The 17,324-nt window shown below is 45.1% G+C and overlaps 1 protein-coding gene across 3 annotated transcripts in view; it reads left to right on the top strand.

Annotated features, from left to right (window-relative positions):
• The window catches only part of TMEM132D (transmembrane protein 132D), an 835,610-nt gene that overhangs the window by 63,484 nt on the left and 754,802 nt on the right, over positions 1-17,324 (top strand). For 2 of the 3 annotated variants that reach the window (XM_063615226.1, XM_063615225.1), the window contains exon 1: positions 3,049-3,486. The exons of the other annotated variant lie outside the window; for it this stretch is intronic. In XM_063615226.1, the coding sequence (XP_063471296.1) occupies positions 3,402-3,486 (85 nt within the window). In that variant the 5' untranslated portion in view covers positions 3,049-3,401. Of the gene's footprint in view, positions 1-3,048; positions 3,487-17,324 lie in introns of those variants that run through there. 3 annotated transcript variants of the gene reach the window in all.

Genomic DNA, 17,324 nt, shown 5'->3' with positions numbered 1-17,324 from the left:
AAATACAAAATAGCCAGGCATGGTGGCACACACCTGTAATCCTAGCTGCTCGGGAGGCTGAGGCAGAAGAATTGCTTGAAACCGGGAGGCAAAGGTTTCAGGGGCTGAGATCGCATCACTGCACTCTAGCCCAGGTGACAGTGTGAGATTCCATCTCAAAAAAAAAAAAAAAAAAAAAAAAATTAGCCAGGCGTGGTGGTGGATGCCTGTAATCCCAGCTACTTGGGAAGCTGAGGGAGGGGAATCGCTTGAAACTGGTGGTGGAGGTTGCAGTGAGCTGAGATTGCACCACTGCACTCCAGTCTGGGCAACAGAGGGAGACTTCGTCTCAAAAAAGAAAAAAAAGAGTTTTAAGTTTAAAAGTTCCTATTCTTAACTGACTTCCAAAAAATGACAGCAGTTTATACTGCTAAATGGAATATAGCAGTGTGTGGAATATCAGTTACGTTGTTCCCTTGCCAACAGTAAGTTTTATAATTAAGGGGAAAAAAAGAATATCTCATTAGTCTTTTAATTTGCTTGTCTTTGATTACTACTAGGTTAAATAGTGTTCTTGTTTGCCGCTGGCATTTTTTCTTTGGAGAATCACTCTTTCCTATTCATATCCTATGAATACTATTTTTCAATGTTAGGGTATTTCTCTTTTTGATTACTTTCTAAGAGCTCTTTCTATATGTAAAATAACACTTGATCGTATATGGCACAAATACTTTTTACCCAGTTTAACCCACAGTTACAGAGCCACATCTGTGTTAAGCCTGTCTTTTCTTACTCCTCTTTCTTTGGATTTAGTGGAAGGGGGTTGGGCAATCTAAAATTTAGGTAACTAAGGAATCAGATCTAGGGAAAAGTGCAATGCCTGAACTGGCCGTTCTGACAGACAAAGTTTTATAAAGTTTTGTCTCTCGCTTTCCAGATAAGGAACCGTTGCATTCTCTGAAATTGCATCTGGACCGTAAATGCAGTCTTTCAGATTTTTAGGAGGAGAGTTGGAAAGACGCTGTCTATTCTAGAGCATACCTTGGGCAGTCCTTTTTCCTTGGTCATACCTGGGTTGATGAGTGATTTAGGAGAGACAGTGTGGACATTCTGAGTTAATAGCAGCTCACCCATGGCTTTTAATCCTGATTTATGGTCATCCTTTAAAAAGATCAGGAATCCAGTGTAGCAGTTTCTGCAATGGAGAGAGCAACTGCTCCTGAAAAGCACGTTGAATGATCAAATTTTATTGGTGCATGAAAACGTCAGAGGTGAATATCGTTGTTTGGTGGGGCAGCTATTTAAGCTCAGGTCTGGGCAATTGCTTTATTCTTGTCTGAAGAGAGAAAGGAGAAAATAGATGTTTTGGATTACATTTTGTATGTAATTATATATGACAGATGTATTAAATTAGCTGTTCCAGGGTTTTTGGAAATGTGCCTCCGAACTATAAATTTTATTTGACTTTTTCATTTGCAGGTGGCACGAAACCATTTCATGTATATTTCATGGGCTCTGGAGAGGCAGAAAGTCCAGAAACTATTGTGATGCTGTAGCTCATTCATTCTGAGAGAGACATGGGTGTGTGGTTGGGAAGTAAATCATCTGCGTTTATGTTTTGGGTTAAAAATATTAACAGCAGATCAAAGACATTGAAAGCAAGCTTTTCATTTGGTGGGGGGAAAGTCACTATTAGAAAGGTCTGAGCAAGTTTAGAGTGGGAATAAATTACTTCTCCTTGGTTTTCACCTTTTAAAGCATAAATGCTTCTATTTGGAGAAGTTGCCTTATTGAGGAAGATAAAGGTGCTATTCTTTTTGGTGTATGTGCGTGTTTTTTGTTTGTATTTTACCTGCAACTGTAGAAAGTTTTAAAAAGCAATTGTTTGTAAACCTAGCAACTTAACAAAATTCATCTGGACGTGTGAATTTTGTACTAAGATCTTCAGTACAGGACTCTCTGCCTTGTAAATAGCAACGCGGACCTGTGTTTAGTTTTGGTATTTCCAGGCTTATTTCCCATGAAAAGGGAATATCCTTGAGAATAAATTCTTTAGGGAGACGTCAACAAAGAAAATTGTCACAAAATACTTTCCACAAACATGCATGTTTTAAATAATGCAAGCAACATCTATAAAAAAATAATTACTAGACTTGGGTAGCACATATGTTACTGCATGGATTACATAATTATTTCTGGAATACATTCCTTTAAGTGGCAGTGGTCACACACAGTGCTGTTCATTGACAACAAACATGTGTCATGGTTTCCGTTTCTTAGAGAGTGTCTTTGAACCTAATTCCTTTCTCCTGTAGGTTAAGAATAGATTTCTTTTCTTTTTCATTTACATTTTCTTCTTTGCTTTGCAAAATTTGGAATCAATTAGAGGGATAGATTTGTTAATGATTGCCTTAATTAGTCTGTAAATGGCTATAGCTACAACATGTTTTTTAACAAGCTGTCCAAGTCTTTAAGTTTGTAGAGATGTAAGTACTGTACAATAATCGTTGCCTCAGACTGCTGGATTTTAGTAGCTGTGTGTGTAAAATATCAACAGACGCCTAGAGAGTCATTTTACTGCAGTAATTCATCTTTTTTTATGGTTTTGGGGGTCCTTTCTATGATTTAATGATTCATGGGTGATGTTTATTTTATGCACATAGAAGGAAGGTAGTGCCATTATGTTGTTATAGAAACACTACTTTTCCTTCATAAAGAGCTAATGTATACATCTTTACATTTATGAAATGTAGCATGTACTTGGGTAGTATGACATTCTCTCAGTTAGTGTTCGGGGGTACACACACACACGCGCACACACACACACACTCTGCATTCCTGGAGACACAAGCAGCCCACTTAATTATCAGAATCGTGTGGTTAACAAACACCAATTCTGCTGATCATAGGAAACACTGCATAGATATTGAGACTCAGCTGATGGAGAACTCTCTCTCTGTCCTGTCTCGAGAGGATGCTGAGATCACAAGGTCTCAGCTCCAAATGTCTGCAGAGGTCAGGGAGCACATTAGACTGGAGGATTAAGCCAGATGTGAAATGGTAGTTGGAGCAGACAGGGCTTTTTAAAGGAGTTTGTAAGATCTAACCATCCTTCCTTTGAGAGGCTCCGTCACAATCATATTAAACATGTGACATGCACTCACACTCCATATGAAACATGACTAATAGGTAAATATATAACCATTCAACGGCAATTGATGCATTGGCACAGTTACATGAGTTGGGAGTATTAGGATGTGCTGGGTACTGGGACATCCCGGGACTTAACAGAGTTGTATTTCTCATTTCAGTTATATGTTTAGTACAAGACAGTGGAGTCCTGCTGCTCAGGGAACGGGCTGATGGAAGCTTGAGCATCTGGGAGTTGTACCATCCGGCCCAGGAGGGCTCCCCGCCTTCGCATGGTGGGGAAGAGAGCCCCTAGAGGGTCAGACTCAAGCTCTGAGGTGCTCCAGCAAGGAAGGGGCTGGACCATTTCTGCTCAGAGTGAGTAGCGGCATAGCTGGTCCCAGGGACTCATCCCTGCAAGGCATTGGGAAAATATGGGAAGGCCTGTGAGTATTAGGTGTGCCACAGATGTCCCTGCCCTGTTTCATCACACAACTATACTACACATTTCAAGGATTTAGCATTTTTCCAACCAACATAATATTTTTTCATATTACAGTCTTTTTTGCGCATGATTTTTTAAAACCTCATGCACAGGCTCGGTGTGGTAGCTCACTCCTGTAATGCCAGCACTTTCGGAGGCCAAGGCAGGTGGATCGTTTGAGGTCAGGAGTTCAAGACTAGCCTGGACAACATGGTGAAACCTTGTCTCTACTAAAAATAAAAAAATTAGCCAGGCATGGTGGCGCTTGCTTGTAATCACAGCTACTTGGGGGACTGAGGCAGGAGGATCGCTTGAACCTAGGAGGTCGAAGCTTCAGTGAGCCAAGAACATGCCACTGCACTTCAGCCTGGGTGACAAAGTAAGATCCTATCTCAAAACAAAAACAAACACAAACCCCTCAAAACCCCAAAACCTCATGCACAGAAATTTGAGTTAACCTAACAGTTTAACAGTTTAAGGACAGACTCGTTAGCCCCAGCAAAGCCCTTTCCTTGCTGTATTTTCTACTTTTCTTGCATCTCCTTGCACTAGGGCCATTTCTCGTCTCCCATGGGTGCCGATCCTAATGCCTTTGCTGTTGAGCCTCAAATATCCCGTGTCTTTGTAAGATAAAGACAGATGGCCATGTGGGCATGTGTCCTAGTGCATACGGCTGATGTTACACTCTATCCTGGCTTCCTTTTTTACCTGCTTCATTCAGTAAGCATGTGTTTCCTAAGATCTGGGCACGTTGCTGTTTGTTCCTCTCCCTTCTGTTCAGTTCTCCATAGTATCCATTTACCATCTTTATCAGTTCCTGTTTGGATACCAAAAAGCTCATAGGTTCCATCCACCATGCCCCAAGTTCCTGATGAATAAAACGGCCCAATGTGCAGCCTGTGGGGAATAGAGCATCTGGTTTCCACTTCAAAATGGTGAGATTCGGATGATTTTAAGACACTATGCTGGCCTGAGCCCTCTATGGATGGGGTTCCATCTGTGGATCTGCACTGTGAGCCCTGCCGCCTGATGCCTTCATCACAGGAATCGTGCTCATCCTGAAACCGACTCAGGTCCTGCTGCTCACTGCCCAGGGGCCAGAAGAGAAGCGAGGAGTGGTGGAAGGAAAGCGGCTTTATTCCAGTGCTAGCAGCTGGGGCATGGTCAGGCTCACGTCCTTAAAAGACCATTCGTCTTTCAGGGCTGAATGAGGGGGTTTAGGAAGGAAAACTGTAGGGGAGAATATGCAGGGGTGGTATGGTGGGGAGGGGGCGGGGTGTAGGTCCAGGTGTCCTGTTCCAATGGCTATCTTGGGAACTTGCCTGTCCGGAGGTTTGGTTGCCGTTGTCTTGATGCTGGCCTGATGGTGGTGGTGGACTAATTGTCCATAACTCTGTTTAAGCAGGAAGATTCTGCAGCTGGGTCTCAGGACTGGTTTGTTTCAAAACAAGCCCCTAGAATTTCTAAGTAAGTGCATACTTGGAGGAGGGAGAATAGCACATCCGAGTGCCCGGTGGAAAGGAGGGAAGTGAAGTCTTAAAGTGCATTTCCAGGCTACATTCTGAGATGAAGAAGGAAGGGAAAGGAAAAACTGTAAAATGTGTTTCAAGTCTGGGCCACTCGGTTACAATCCCTTATGGAGCGGATGGGCCTCAGTCCTTGAACAGTGACCCGAAAGGTCCTGGGGAGGAAGAGCAGAGATGACACCCCCTCAGTGATTCCGCAACCAGGCTGGGTGTCAGAATCTTCTGGAGGGCACATTTGAAAGTGAGGAATCCTGGGCACTGCTCATATGCGACATGCAGGAATTAAAAAAAAAAAATTAGTTTTAGGCATGTAGGCATTAGGAACAACAGCCGAGATCCCCAGACCTAGTTATGCTATTTGCTTGAGAGGAATTTCTTGTAGACAGACACCGATTTGTTAAATGCCTTGCCTGTGGGCAGAGGAGTAGAAACTAGAGCTGAAATTGGGGATGGTGCCTGTGGCAATGGGCTGCGAATTTCACATGGGTACAGCTTTATTCTCAGAAAAAGCACAAATTCACATTAAAAACAGGAATGAAATGAAACAGAAATATTCTGAGTTTTTTGTTTTTTTGAGATAGGGTCTTGCTCTGTTGCTCAGGCTGGAGTACAGTGGCGTGATCACAGCTCACTGCAGCCTCGAACTCCTGGGCTCAAGCGATCCTCCCACCTCCTCCTCCTAAGTAGCTGGGACTACAGGTGCACACCACCACACCTGGCCTTTTTTTTTTTTTTTTTTTTTTTTTTTTTCATATTTTTGTTGGGATGGGGTTTCACCACATGGCCCAGGCTGGTCTCAAACTCCTAGGCTCACGTGATCCACCCACCTCAGCCTCCCATGCCTGGGACTACAGGCATGAACCACCATACCCAGCCCAGAAATATTCTTTAATGGTGAAGGAAGGAATTACAAGGGCAGAAAGGGAACAAGGTTTACCTTTGTGTGTGTGCGGGTGTAGCTTACTTGAGGTCTGCATTAAAAACAATTCAGTTGCATGGGTCATGCATCAATGCAAGGACCATTTATCTGGAAAAATATCTACAGGGTCTATGAAAGCCAAGTAGAGTTGTGTGTGGAACACACACTAAACCACAGAACAGCCTGCACTCGGGCACGAGCATCTGTAATTTGCGAGAGGCATCAGTGTGAAGAATCCCGTAGGTCAAGGGTGACTTTCTGAGAGTGACCAGCTAAGGTAGGGAGTAGAGGGGGATCACTAGAAAGAGTTAAATGAGTTTGCTAGTTCTTAGCAAGGTGGAACTTGGATTGAAGGGGTTGACACTAAATTCAAAACAAGCTCTCTGAGAGGTAAAAGTGGGATTATTGGAGACGGTGCCTTTGAAGGACTCCCCCAGGATTCAGAAAAGTGACAGCTCCATAAAGAAAGCCTTCCTCTCAGATCGTGGCCGGGTTTGGGGCAACAGTGACGGGCGGAATGGAACAAATGCCTGCAGCGTCCCCTGGCCATCTCTGAGCCCGTGCACCTCAGCCCTTCACCTGCCGGGCAGAGGCAGAGACCAGCTTGGCCAACATGGTGAAACCTCGTCTCTACTAAAATACAAAAAAAAAAATTGCCGGGCATGGTGGCGGGTGCCTGTAGTCCCAGCTAGTCGGGAGGCTGAGGCAGGGGAATCTCTTGAACCCGGGAGGCGTAGATTGCAGTGAAATGAGATCGTGCCACTGCACTCCAGCCTGCCAACGGAGCAAGACTCAGTCTCAAAAAAAAAAAAAGAAAAGAAAAAAAAAGTGCTTCAAAATGTGCTTATTTGGAAGTCATGCACGAACAGCCTGGGGTTTGTTGGGAGGCTGGAAGACACGCACCCTGGGTTTAATGGCTTGCTCAGTTTTTCTGCTGGTCAGTAGAAGAGCTGAGAGCTGGTGAGGTCTGTCGGCTCTAAATCCAGCTCTGTTTTCTACTGAAACTAGAAGCAGGAGGCTAATCATTGTTTTAACTGCGTATTCATTCCTTAGAATACAGAATAATAGAGAAAACCGCTAGGTCATGGTCTAAAGCATTCACATGTGTCGTCTCGTTTGGAATCCACCCTGTTTCATTTTTCACAGCCGAGCCAGCCGAGGCACCGGAGGCATAATCCCCATCCAGGATCAGAAGCTGTGGGGCCTCAGAGCGCCTCTCACACCCACACTCACTTGGCTTCAAAGACCACAGTCTTTCTATATAAAATATCATTGTGCCTTGCGATGGAAGCAGACACACACAATCACATTTGCATATTCAGTGGTGTGCATGTGTGGGAGGGACAATGGCTGTCTACCCTAAGGACTCCAGCCTTGAAAGGGTCATCTGTCAGTGCACATGTCAGCGTCTGTTCTGTCTTCTGTGGGTATCAGGGTCTGGAGTTCCCTTTTGGGAAACTGGCTTCCTCCAGCCCTTCAGTGATGTGCTGGTGAGTGGGCTGGGTCCCAGTTCCTGGCTCCAGGGGTGGGTACATGACCCAGGGGGCAGGAATAAGCAGGCCAATGAGATTCAATTTCAGGACTCATGGTGGAACTTCTAGAAACTAGAAGCCTGGAGACAAAGAGCTTGGAAAGAGAGAGCCTGCCTGTGGGTGGAGCCAGCTCCTAGCCTGAGCCCAGGAGGGAGGGAAGGGGAGGAGGGGAGCCAGACAGAGAGTCCTGGGGTGTCTCCAACACTTGAATTCTCGTGACTTAGAAATTTGAGTAGCAGGCAGTAGAAAAATCACTTCTCAACACCCAACTAAGTTGACTTTTCCATCACCAATTATTGAAACTCCTGAGTTAAACACTCAGGTTTGAGTTTTTAAATAATCGTTGTAATAATAATAACTAACTTTTATAAGGTGCTTTCTACATAGAGAAAAATGATGAGACAAGGCCCAATCATTTGGGGAGGTTTATTTCCCAAAGTTAAGGATGAGTGCCCCTGACACAGCTCCAGAGAGTCCTGACAACTTGTGCCCAAGGTAGTCGGGGCCCAGCTTGGTTTTATACATTTTAGGGATACAGGAGACATCAATCAATTTATGGAAGAAGGATACTGGTTCCATTCAGAAAGGCAGGGACACTGGAAGCAGGGAGGGGGCTTCCGGGTCACAGGTAGGTGAGAGAGGAAAGCTTGCATTCTTTTGAGTTTCTAGTAAGCCTTTCCGAAGGAGGCAATCAGAATATGCGTCTGTCTCAATGAGCAGAGGGATGACTTTGAATAGAATGAGAGGCAGGTTTGTCCTGGGCAGTTCTCAGCATGAATTTTCCTTTTAGCTTTTAGTGATATTGGGGGCCCAAGATATTTTCCTTTCACAGCTCTTCTGGATGATATATGAGTGTGTGTGTTGTCATCTATCGTCTCTCTCTCTCATGTGTCTGTGTATGTATTGATGGATATGTGTGTGTATCACATATGTATGTAGGTATGTGTATGTGTGTATGTATGTATATGGTTCTTCAATCCTTCCAGTGACTGAATGGCGTAGATATTGCCATCAGCCTTAATTTGCAGTTGGAGGATGGGGGTGTGGGTGCAAATACGCTGTGTCTAAGGAAACAGCAGAGCCTGAGCTCCGTGCCACTCTGTATCTGAGAGGCTTGGAGCTGAGTGAGATCACACTCTAGATTCTTTTTCACAAGTAAGTAATGAAATATAACCTGAAAGGAGACAAACTTAAAACCTGAGGTTTTAGCTGGAGATTTATTCAGTTGGTTGCAGCAGTCCAAGATCTGACCTGGGTGAGAGTCGTTCTCATTGATGGTAAAAGCTCTGGGTTTCTCAGAAAAGACACCCTTATTTTTTGCTGTCTTGCCTTTGGATGATTTCAGATGAAGTGTGGAGAATCACCTACCCTTATTTCAGGCAACAAGGTTGATGCTTCAAAAGCTTCCCCCTCTCCTGTGCTCTGTAGTGAAGCTTCCCAGCCTCATCTCAGTTCGCACCTGAGACTCAGTCCTGGCATTTCCTGGCAGAAGCAGGAATGGAAAACAAGGGGCTAAGGTGACTCAGCTGTTACCCCAGGTCTGGAGACTGTTCCAGGAGTGGCTCAGGACAGACATTGACCTCTGTAGACAGGGAGGCCCTGAGTTTAGGTGACCTGGTGTGCTTGGCCAGCTTTAGTCTCATTCCTTTGGGGAGCACTGGGTGCCAACTTATCCACCTTGCCAATCCCATAAAAGCACATTTGTCATGGCAAAATTGTGCTGTACTCAGTAGTGGAATTGGATTTCACAAGCTTTGTTGCCACCATCCCTAAATTCCCAGGAAGAGGAAGAGGAAGGAAATGCCCCTTTCTGGGGTGATGCCTGTCCCCGTGGCTGTCGTGTTTCAGAAGAGCCACTGAACTCTATAGTAACCACAATTATTATAACCATGATTCTGGTTTTTTTTCTTTTTCATTTTCTGATTCTCATTGTGCTTTGATGCCACTGGTTTGTTATAGGAATAACATACCAGCTAGGAATGCCGCTGGCTGCAAGTAACAGGAAATTCAATCAACAGAGCCTTAGCCATCTCTGGGCTTGTTTGTCTCACATAAAAAGAAGTCTAGAAATTGGTAGCTGCCAGCATCCTTGGTTCAGAAGCACAGTGGTGTTGGAGATTCACATTGGCTTCCTGCAATTAATTCCCTCAGCCACCTCCTCATAGTGACAGTATGACTTCATACCCTTCCACCTCTTTCAAAGGCAAGGTGCAGATGGCTCCGTGGTAGAGAATTTTGCCTGTTTCTCTTTTGGAATAATCTTTTCCTCTAGAGGAGACCTTTCATCCTTCTCTTCTCCCTCCCTTTTTTCTCCCCTCATTTCCTCCCTCCTTCCTTCCCTCCCTCCCTTCCTCCCTTCCTTCCCTCCCTCCCTCCCTTCCTCCCTTCCTCCCTTTCCTTCCCTCCCTTTCCTTCCTTCCCTTTCTTCTCTTCCTTACTTCTCATTGGCCCACAGGGAGGATAAAATGTTTTTGAGTAGCCAACCAACCATATCTCCCACAAATAATAACATGAATTTAATTTGAGTGCTCATATTGTACCAACATAATAGCTAATGGTTGTGATATTGGGAGGGGAAGGAAGACTGCTGTGAATGCTAATAGATATTTGGGGTTTATCTGCATGGATAAATCAGAACTGTTAACATTATTTATAAAGATAATAATTACATAATTGCTAAATTCAGAAAAATAGTTTGGCTTAATGATTTCTAAATGTATGCAATATAACATTAGGCGGCTTTTATTAATTCTATTTATGTAATGGAGAAGCAAAGACTAATAATCCTGAATCTTAAATATGCCCAAAGAACAAGCTAAGGAAAATTCTCTGGCTCTGTGAGATGAATTCCTGAGCCATTGCAAAGAGGGTGAGAGATCATTTCACAGAACCTCTGCCAATAATTCTCTGTCCCAGGCCCCCCGCTTAGCCTTTATTTTGCCACTGTGGGTATCTTTGCATATGATTTGCATACAATCATTCTCATTGCAGTAAAAGAATAAGTTATTAATGTTCCTTCTCTAAACTGGGTGAGCATAAGCTTTCATTTACAGAATCTGTCTTTAGGGCACACTTCATTTTACTTAGAATAAATTATCATACATTTATCATTAGTTAGCAAGTTATTAACATTAATATAAACAAATATGTGGCCCATTTCTTTAGGAAGATTATGGTTTTAATCACTTAGTGGCTGTAGCAGGCAGCTTATACATATTTTATTTTTTAATGGATGTGCTTTCTCAGTTTCCATACTCACATTAAAAACATAATTCCAAGCACTTTGCATCTGTTAGCTCGGAATGCACTTAACTGAGGTGAGGGGGCTAAAAATTAACTTTTCCAGTGACAAACAAGAACTTCCTCAGACACCTTTTTACACTTGAGACTTGCTGGAATTTGTTTGTTAAGGATGTCTGGGTCTATGGCAAGGAATGTTTTGAAATTTAATTTAGTGAACTGTCACAGTAGGAAACACAGCAGGCTCAGAACATGGGTTCCAGCAACCACTAATGAGGAAGGACAGAAATTACTGTGGACTCAGGCTAATCAGCCAGAACACTAACATAGTTAAAAAGTTGCAGAATACCCATTAGTATTTTGCAAATTCTACTCCTTGCTTATATGAGGACCGTGGAAGGGAGAAGAAAGCCCGTCTTGGTTTAGCTGCTTACAGTTTTTAGCCAGTGCTCCAGAGTTCTGCCTGGGGGTGTGACCATGAATTTGGGGCTTAGAAACTGCAGAGGACCCTTTGTTAACTGGGTGCCACTGGGCAAGTTACTTAGTTTCTTCAAGCCTCAGTGCCTTCATTTGCAAAATAGGAATAATCATAGCACTTACTGAATAAGACAGCCTTAAGAATTTAGAAGGTCAAGCCCGGAGACAGCTTAGCAGAAGACCAAATATAGAGATGTGCTTAATTATTAATTGCTATTATTAAGAGTGATTGTTATGAGATGTTAAATTGCCTTCTGAACCACCAAATAATGATCACTAAAATCAATTCATAATTTAGTATTTTGCATATTTCATTATGGTGTAATTTTTAGGTTATTAGCACAGCCCCTTTTTATTTTTGCATTTCAGTTCAAGACAAGACTTATTTAGTCAGCTTCTGAGAAAAGACATCGTCAAACTGCTTTTCACTCTATTTTTCTTTCACAAGTAGGTCAAAGCAGGGTTTTGACTTTTTTTGACTTCTTTTCTCCATCCTTGTTGCTGGTTGACCAGTGAAGCTTCTCCCGACACTTCCATTTCACCCAGTCCTTGGATGGATCTCGCTATCTCAGGCCTCTGACCCTGCTAGTCCATTCTGTACCTTGTTACCAGGCTAGGATGTGTCCATACCTACAAAATCCAGTCCAATCCCTATCTGTTGGCTTTTGAAATTCTTTAGGTAAATAGCCTTCTGGTGTGGGGCACTGGGATGATATTCCTGACCGGGTCTTTATCATAGCAGAAGGATTCCAGCACTTCATGAGTACAAAGTTGAGTTCAAAGAAGATCTTTTTCTTCTTGATAAAAGACTCTTATGTCCCAGGAGCAAGGCAGGCTGAACTCATTCAGTGCCTTTACCACTAGAGACATGAGGAACTACAGGCATGGTGAAAGGCTGACTCAAGGGAACTTGTCATTTGTAGTGTGGGTTGTTTCTCCGTGTCTCCTTTCTGTCAAGAAATCAGCTATGTCATGCTGTATCAAACAAAACCCTACGACACCTCTAGGTGGTTTAACCCAAAGAAGATTTACTTCTCATCCACGCTATGTGCCCAGCTCTGGTCAGCAGGATGGGCCCCTCTTAGGAGGGTCACTCAGGGACTCAGGCTGATGGAGGCTGCATCATGGCCCCTGCTCCCGCGGTCACAGTGGAGACATGTGCGGCCCTTGAAATTGTCACCTGAAAGTGACATGTGGAACTTCTGCACAGTTCAGGGATGCAGCAAGTCTCAGGACCACTGCTGACTTTATACTTTTTATTTTATTAACTTGATTTTTTTAGAGACTGGGTCTTGCTCTGTTGCCCAGACTAGAGTGCAGTAAGCAATCACAGCTCACTGCAGCCTCTGCCACCTGAGCTCATGATTCTCCTGCCTCAGCCTCATGAATGGCGGAATTATAGGCATGTGCCACCATGCCAGCTAATTTTTTTATTTTTCGTAGAGATAGGGTCTTGCTGTGTTGGCCAGGCTGGTCTTGAACTCCTGGGCTCAAGTGATCCTCCTGCCTCATCCTCCCAAACTGCTGGAATCAGTGTGTGAGCCACTGCACCTGGTTATACCCCTCACTTTAAAGTGTGGGCCTGGAAGGAATGTTTGTGTGCAGCCTGGATGGCAGCCACAGTGGGCATCCTGAGGGCACAGCCCACCCCATACCATGCAGCCCCTCCTGGGTAATTGTCTGAAAGTGATCACCCACCCAGCAGCACACACAGTGGCTCCAGATGCAGCAAGGGGCAGAGAAGAGACACTGGGCTTGGGAGAGTGCAGGTGGAGGGCCTTGTGTCCCCAGGGCATGGCAGGGGAGGCTGGTGTCCTCAGATGGGTCAAGAGGACATTATGGAAAGTGGTTGGAGCTTAAGCCTCTCGCCAGTAAGCCTATTAGCAGAGAAATTGATGAGTAAATGAGGGACAGCAGCGGTGGAGGCAGCAGAGTGCACTGCCGGGCTGGTGGACAGGAGAGGAGCTTGAGCCTGAAGCAGTCGCCCACCCAGGGAGACATGAAAGAAAATGACTGGGCCGGGTGCAGTGGCTCACACCTGTAATTCCAGCAGTTTGGGGGGCCAAGGCGCACAGATGACCTGAGGTCAGGAGTTCAAGACCAGCCTGGCCAACATGGTGAAACCCTATCTCTACTACAAAAAAAAAAAAAAATACAAAAATTACCCGAGTGGCCTGCGCCTGTAATCCCAGCTACTTGGGAGGCTGAGACAGGAGAATCGCTTGAACCGGGGAGGTGGAGGTTGCAGTGAGCTGAGATCACGCCACTGTACTCCAGCCTGGGTGACAGAGACTCCATCTCAGGAAAAAAAAAAAAAAAAGACTGCCCATCTGTGTTAAAGGAACAAAGTGAGCAAATAGGGAACAGTTGTTAAAGGTCAACCGAGAACAACCAGTTATCCAGGGGCCATCCCTTAAGGAAAAAGGGCTCTCTCTCTGGCTTTCTGCCTCAGCAATTGAAGAAATACTTGCTGGATAATGGGAGGGTGATGGGAGAGCAGCATCCTCTTACCCATCTGGACCTTCAAATGGCTAATCTGTAAGAGTCAGCTCAGGTGGTGGAACAGGTGCCACAGACTGGGTGGCTCAAACAACAGACATTTATTTCTCACAGTCTGAAGCCTGCAAGTCCCAGATCAAGGTGCCTGCAGATTCAGTTTCTGGTGAGGGCTCTCTCCCTGTCTTGCAGACGGACACCTTCTTTCTGTGCCCTCGCATGGTGGAGAAAGGAAGCTCTGATGTTTCTTCCCCTTCTTACAAGGGAACCAGTCCCATCCTGGGGTGCCCCACCATTGTGACCTCATCTAAGCCTCATCACCTCCTAAGTGCTTCACCTCCTGAATCCGTCACACTCAGGGTGAGGGCTTCAACATAGGAATTCCGGGGGTGGGGGAGGGTGCAAGCATTGAGTCGGTAACACAATCTAATATTGGTTAGGAGCTGATGGCTTAAAATATGGTTGAACAGGACTGAGTCTTCCTAACCATAATAAACATTTTTCAAAACTCAAAAAATGCCGGAAAATTATGGAGTTGCCTGAAATGTTGATGATGGAGGCTGTTATATAGTAGAAAGAGATTTGATGGAATAAAGTTGAGAGCCGTTACTGAAAGAAGATTAAAACTGCTTCAAAACTTTACCTTATGCACTGAGATTTTGTAATCCAGCTGGTTTCTTGTATGCTCTGGTGGGCCTCCTGGGTTTGAATTCTTGCGCAGCCCTCCGTAGCTGTGTGACCTTGGACACGGCGCTCTGTGCCTCAGCTGTCTCACCTGTAAACTGGCCCATGGTAGAGTGTCCCTCACAGGGCTGTCATAGGATAGGATGACTTCACTGATGAGAAGCACTTTCTTACATCAATGCCTGGCTCATGCTAAGGCCTCTATTCATGTTAGTTATTTTAATGGGAATGAGATTAAATCAGCCCCCAATTTAAAACAAATAATAAGAGATACCACATTATGTTTTAACAAATATCTGGGCACCCTGCTTAATACCTTACATTAAGCCCTATAAGATAGGTATTGTTCCCATTTTACAGATTAACAAACTGAGGTTTCGAGAAGTTAAATGTGACATAGCTAGCAAGTGATGGAGCCTCGGATTTGTTCTCAGTTCCACCTCTACCTCCTTCCTCTCACGATTCTTCCTACAGCTGAGTTCTAAACACACTGGCCTGCCTCTGTGTTCCTGACCAGCCTGCTTTTGCTTCCCTGGGGCCCTTGCACAGAGGGAGCATCATGGCTGAAAGGCCAATGTGCATAAAAGAGTTTGCATCACAGGCCTGAGCCCGCCCTCCTTACAAAGGCTGCTGGCAAGGCTGGCCCTTGGCTGGTCCATGGAAATGTGGATTTCAGGAGGACTCCCACATTCCCTAACTGATGAAAGGGGCTTATCACTCCTAAACTCTTTGCATAAACAATATGGCTTATGCAGTACACCTGCTTTCCTTCTAGGAGTCTGGAATTTCAGCATATGCTGGGCAGAGATGCCCACATGACCAGCCCCCAAAAACAACTGTGTTAGGCCACTCTTGCATTGCTATAAAGAAATACCTGAGACTAGGTAATTTATAAAGAAAAGAGGTTTATTTGGCTCACAGTTCCGCAGGTTGTACAGGAAGCATGGCGGCTTCGGTTTCTGGGGAGGACTCAGGAAGCTTCCAATTATGGTAGAAGGTGAAGGAGGAGTAGGCACGTCACATGGTGAAAGCAAGGGCAAGAAAGAGATGTGGGAGGTGGTACATACTTTTAAACAACCAGATCTCACGATGACTCACTCACCACCTCAAGGACGGTACCAAGTGGATGGTACTAAACCATTCATGAGAAATCTGCCCCATGATCCACTTCTCACCAGGCCCCATCCCCAACATTGGGGATGACAAATGAACATGTGATCTGAGTGGGAACACAGAGCCAAACCATATCAGTGTGGATCTCTGTCCCCTGAAAATCATATCTTGAATTGCAATAATCCCCAAATGTCAAGGGCAGGACCAGGTGGAGATAATTGAATCATGGGGGTGGTTTTCCCCGTGCTGTTCTTGTGATGGTGAGTTCTCACAAGATCTGATGGTTTTATACGGGACTTCCCCCTTCGCTCGGCACTCATTCTCTCTCCTGCCGCCCTGTGAGAAGGTGCCTTCTGCCACAATTGTAGGTTTCCTGAGGCCTCCCCAGCTGTGTGGAACTGTGAGTCAATTAAACCTCATTATAAGTTATCCAGTCTCAGGTATTTCTTCATAGCAGCTTGGGAATGGACTGATATACAAACCATATCAACAACTCCGGATGCTGAGTCTCTGACAAGCTTCCATGGTAGGGGACACTGTAAGTGTTGTCAGAGCTCAGTGCAAAAGGAGTTAAGTGCATCCTGTGTGACTCCCTGGGGAGGGACTCTTGGGAGCTTGAGCCTGGCTTGCCCTGACTTCCACCTGTGTACCCTGGTCCTTTGCTGTTTTTGTGTTCTGACCTTCTGTTGTAATAAGTCCCAGCTGTTTGTGCAACCATACGCTGAGTCCTGTGAGTCCTCCAGTGAGACAGCCAACCAGAGGGTGGTCTTCAGGACCCTGGCTTGTCTCTCAGCTCCTCTAGCCACTCAGCCCTTCTCCCCTCTAGCCCTGCTCAGTGCCCCATCCTCAGAGACAGTGCCCCTGGTCACTCTCTTCATGGCTGACTCTTCCACTCCTCTCCTCTATCCCGTCTCTTGATTTTGTTTTCGTCTTTGATCCTCCAGCATGTGTCTCAGATTGTCTCTCTGATGTATTTATTTCCTGTCACCCCCCAGTGAATTTGCTCCGTGAGTACAAAGATCACATCTGTCTTTTGCACTATTATATCCTCAGCACCTAGCATGGTGCCTAGCATACAGTAGGAGATCAAAAAATACTTCTTCAACAAAGGAAACCTGTGGTCTTGGCCATTTAACAGCAGCACTCCTGCTCCCCACTTCCAAAGACCAGCAGGCTTCATGATTCCCTAAATCCCAGGGGTGGTCCAGTGACCAGTATCACATCTCCTGGGAGTTGGCAAGAAATGCAAGTTCTTGTCCTTCTCCCCCAGCCCACAGACTGGCAGAGTCACAGGCTGCATTTTAAGAAGATCCCAGGTGATGCACCTGTGTGTTGAAGGGTGAGTGGCACTGTCCAAAATGGTCTCTGTGTGTTCCGCTGCACGTTTTTGTTGGTAATTTTGCCCCTGCCTGAAATGCTGTTCCAATGTTTCCATATTTCTTCAGATCGAATGGGTTTTTGAGGCCTGCCTGTAGTCCAGCTTTACCTGTGGGGAATCCTTATGTGGCTTCCTTCCCAGGCAACCGATGTGCAGACCCTGAAATTATGGGCTGGCAGACTGACTTCTGGTGCCTTCAAAGTGGTTCCATTGGCCTGTTTTCTGAGGACGAAGATTCCATCTGACAGCTTTGCCACCTGTTAAAATTCAAACCCCCTAGAAGGCCAACCTTTTGGAGTCCTTTAGTCATTCTCCAACTGCGGGGAGCATCTGACGTGTGTTTCAGAGAACACCAACACTGTGGAAT

The sequence above is a fragment of the Symphalangus syndactylus genome, chromosome 13 (genome assembly GCF_028878055.3).
Source record: "Symphalangus syndactylus isolate Jambi chromosome 13, NHGRI_mSymSyn1-v2.1_pri, whole genome shotgun sequence".
Lineage (NCBI taxonomy): Eukaryota > Metazoa > Chordata > Mammalia > Primates > Hylobatidae > Symphalangus > Symphalangus syndactylus.
This window is presented reverse-complemented; position numbering and strand designations above follow the sequence as displayed.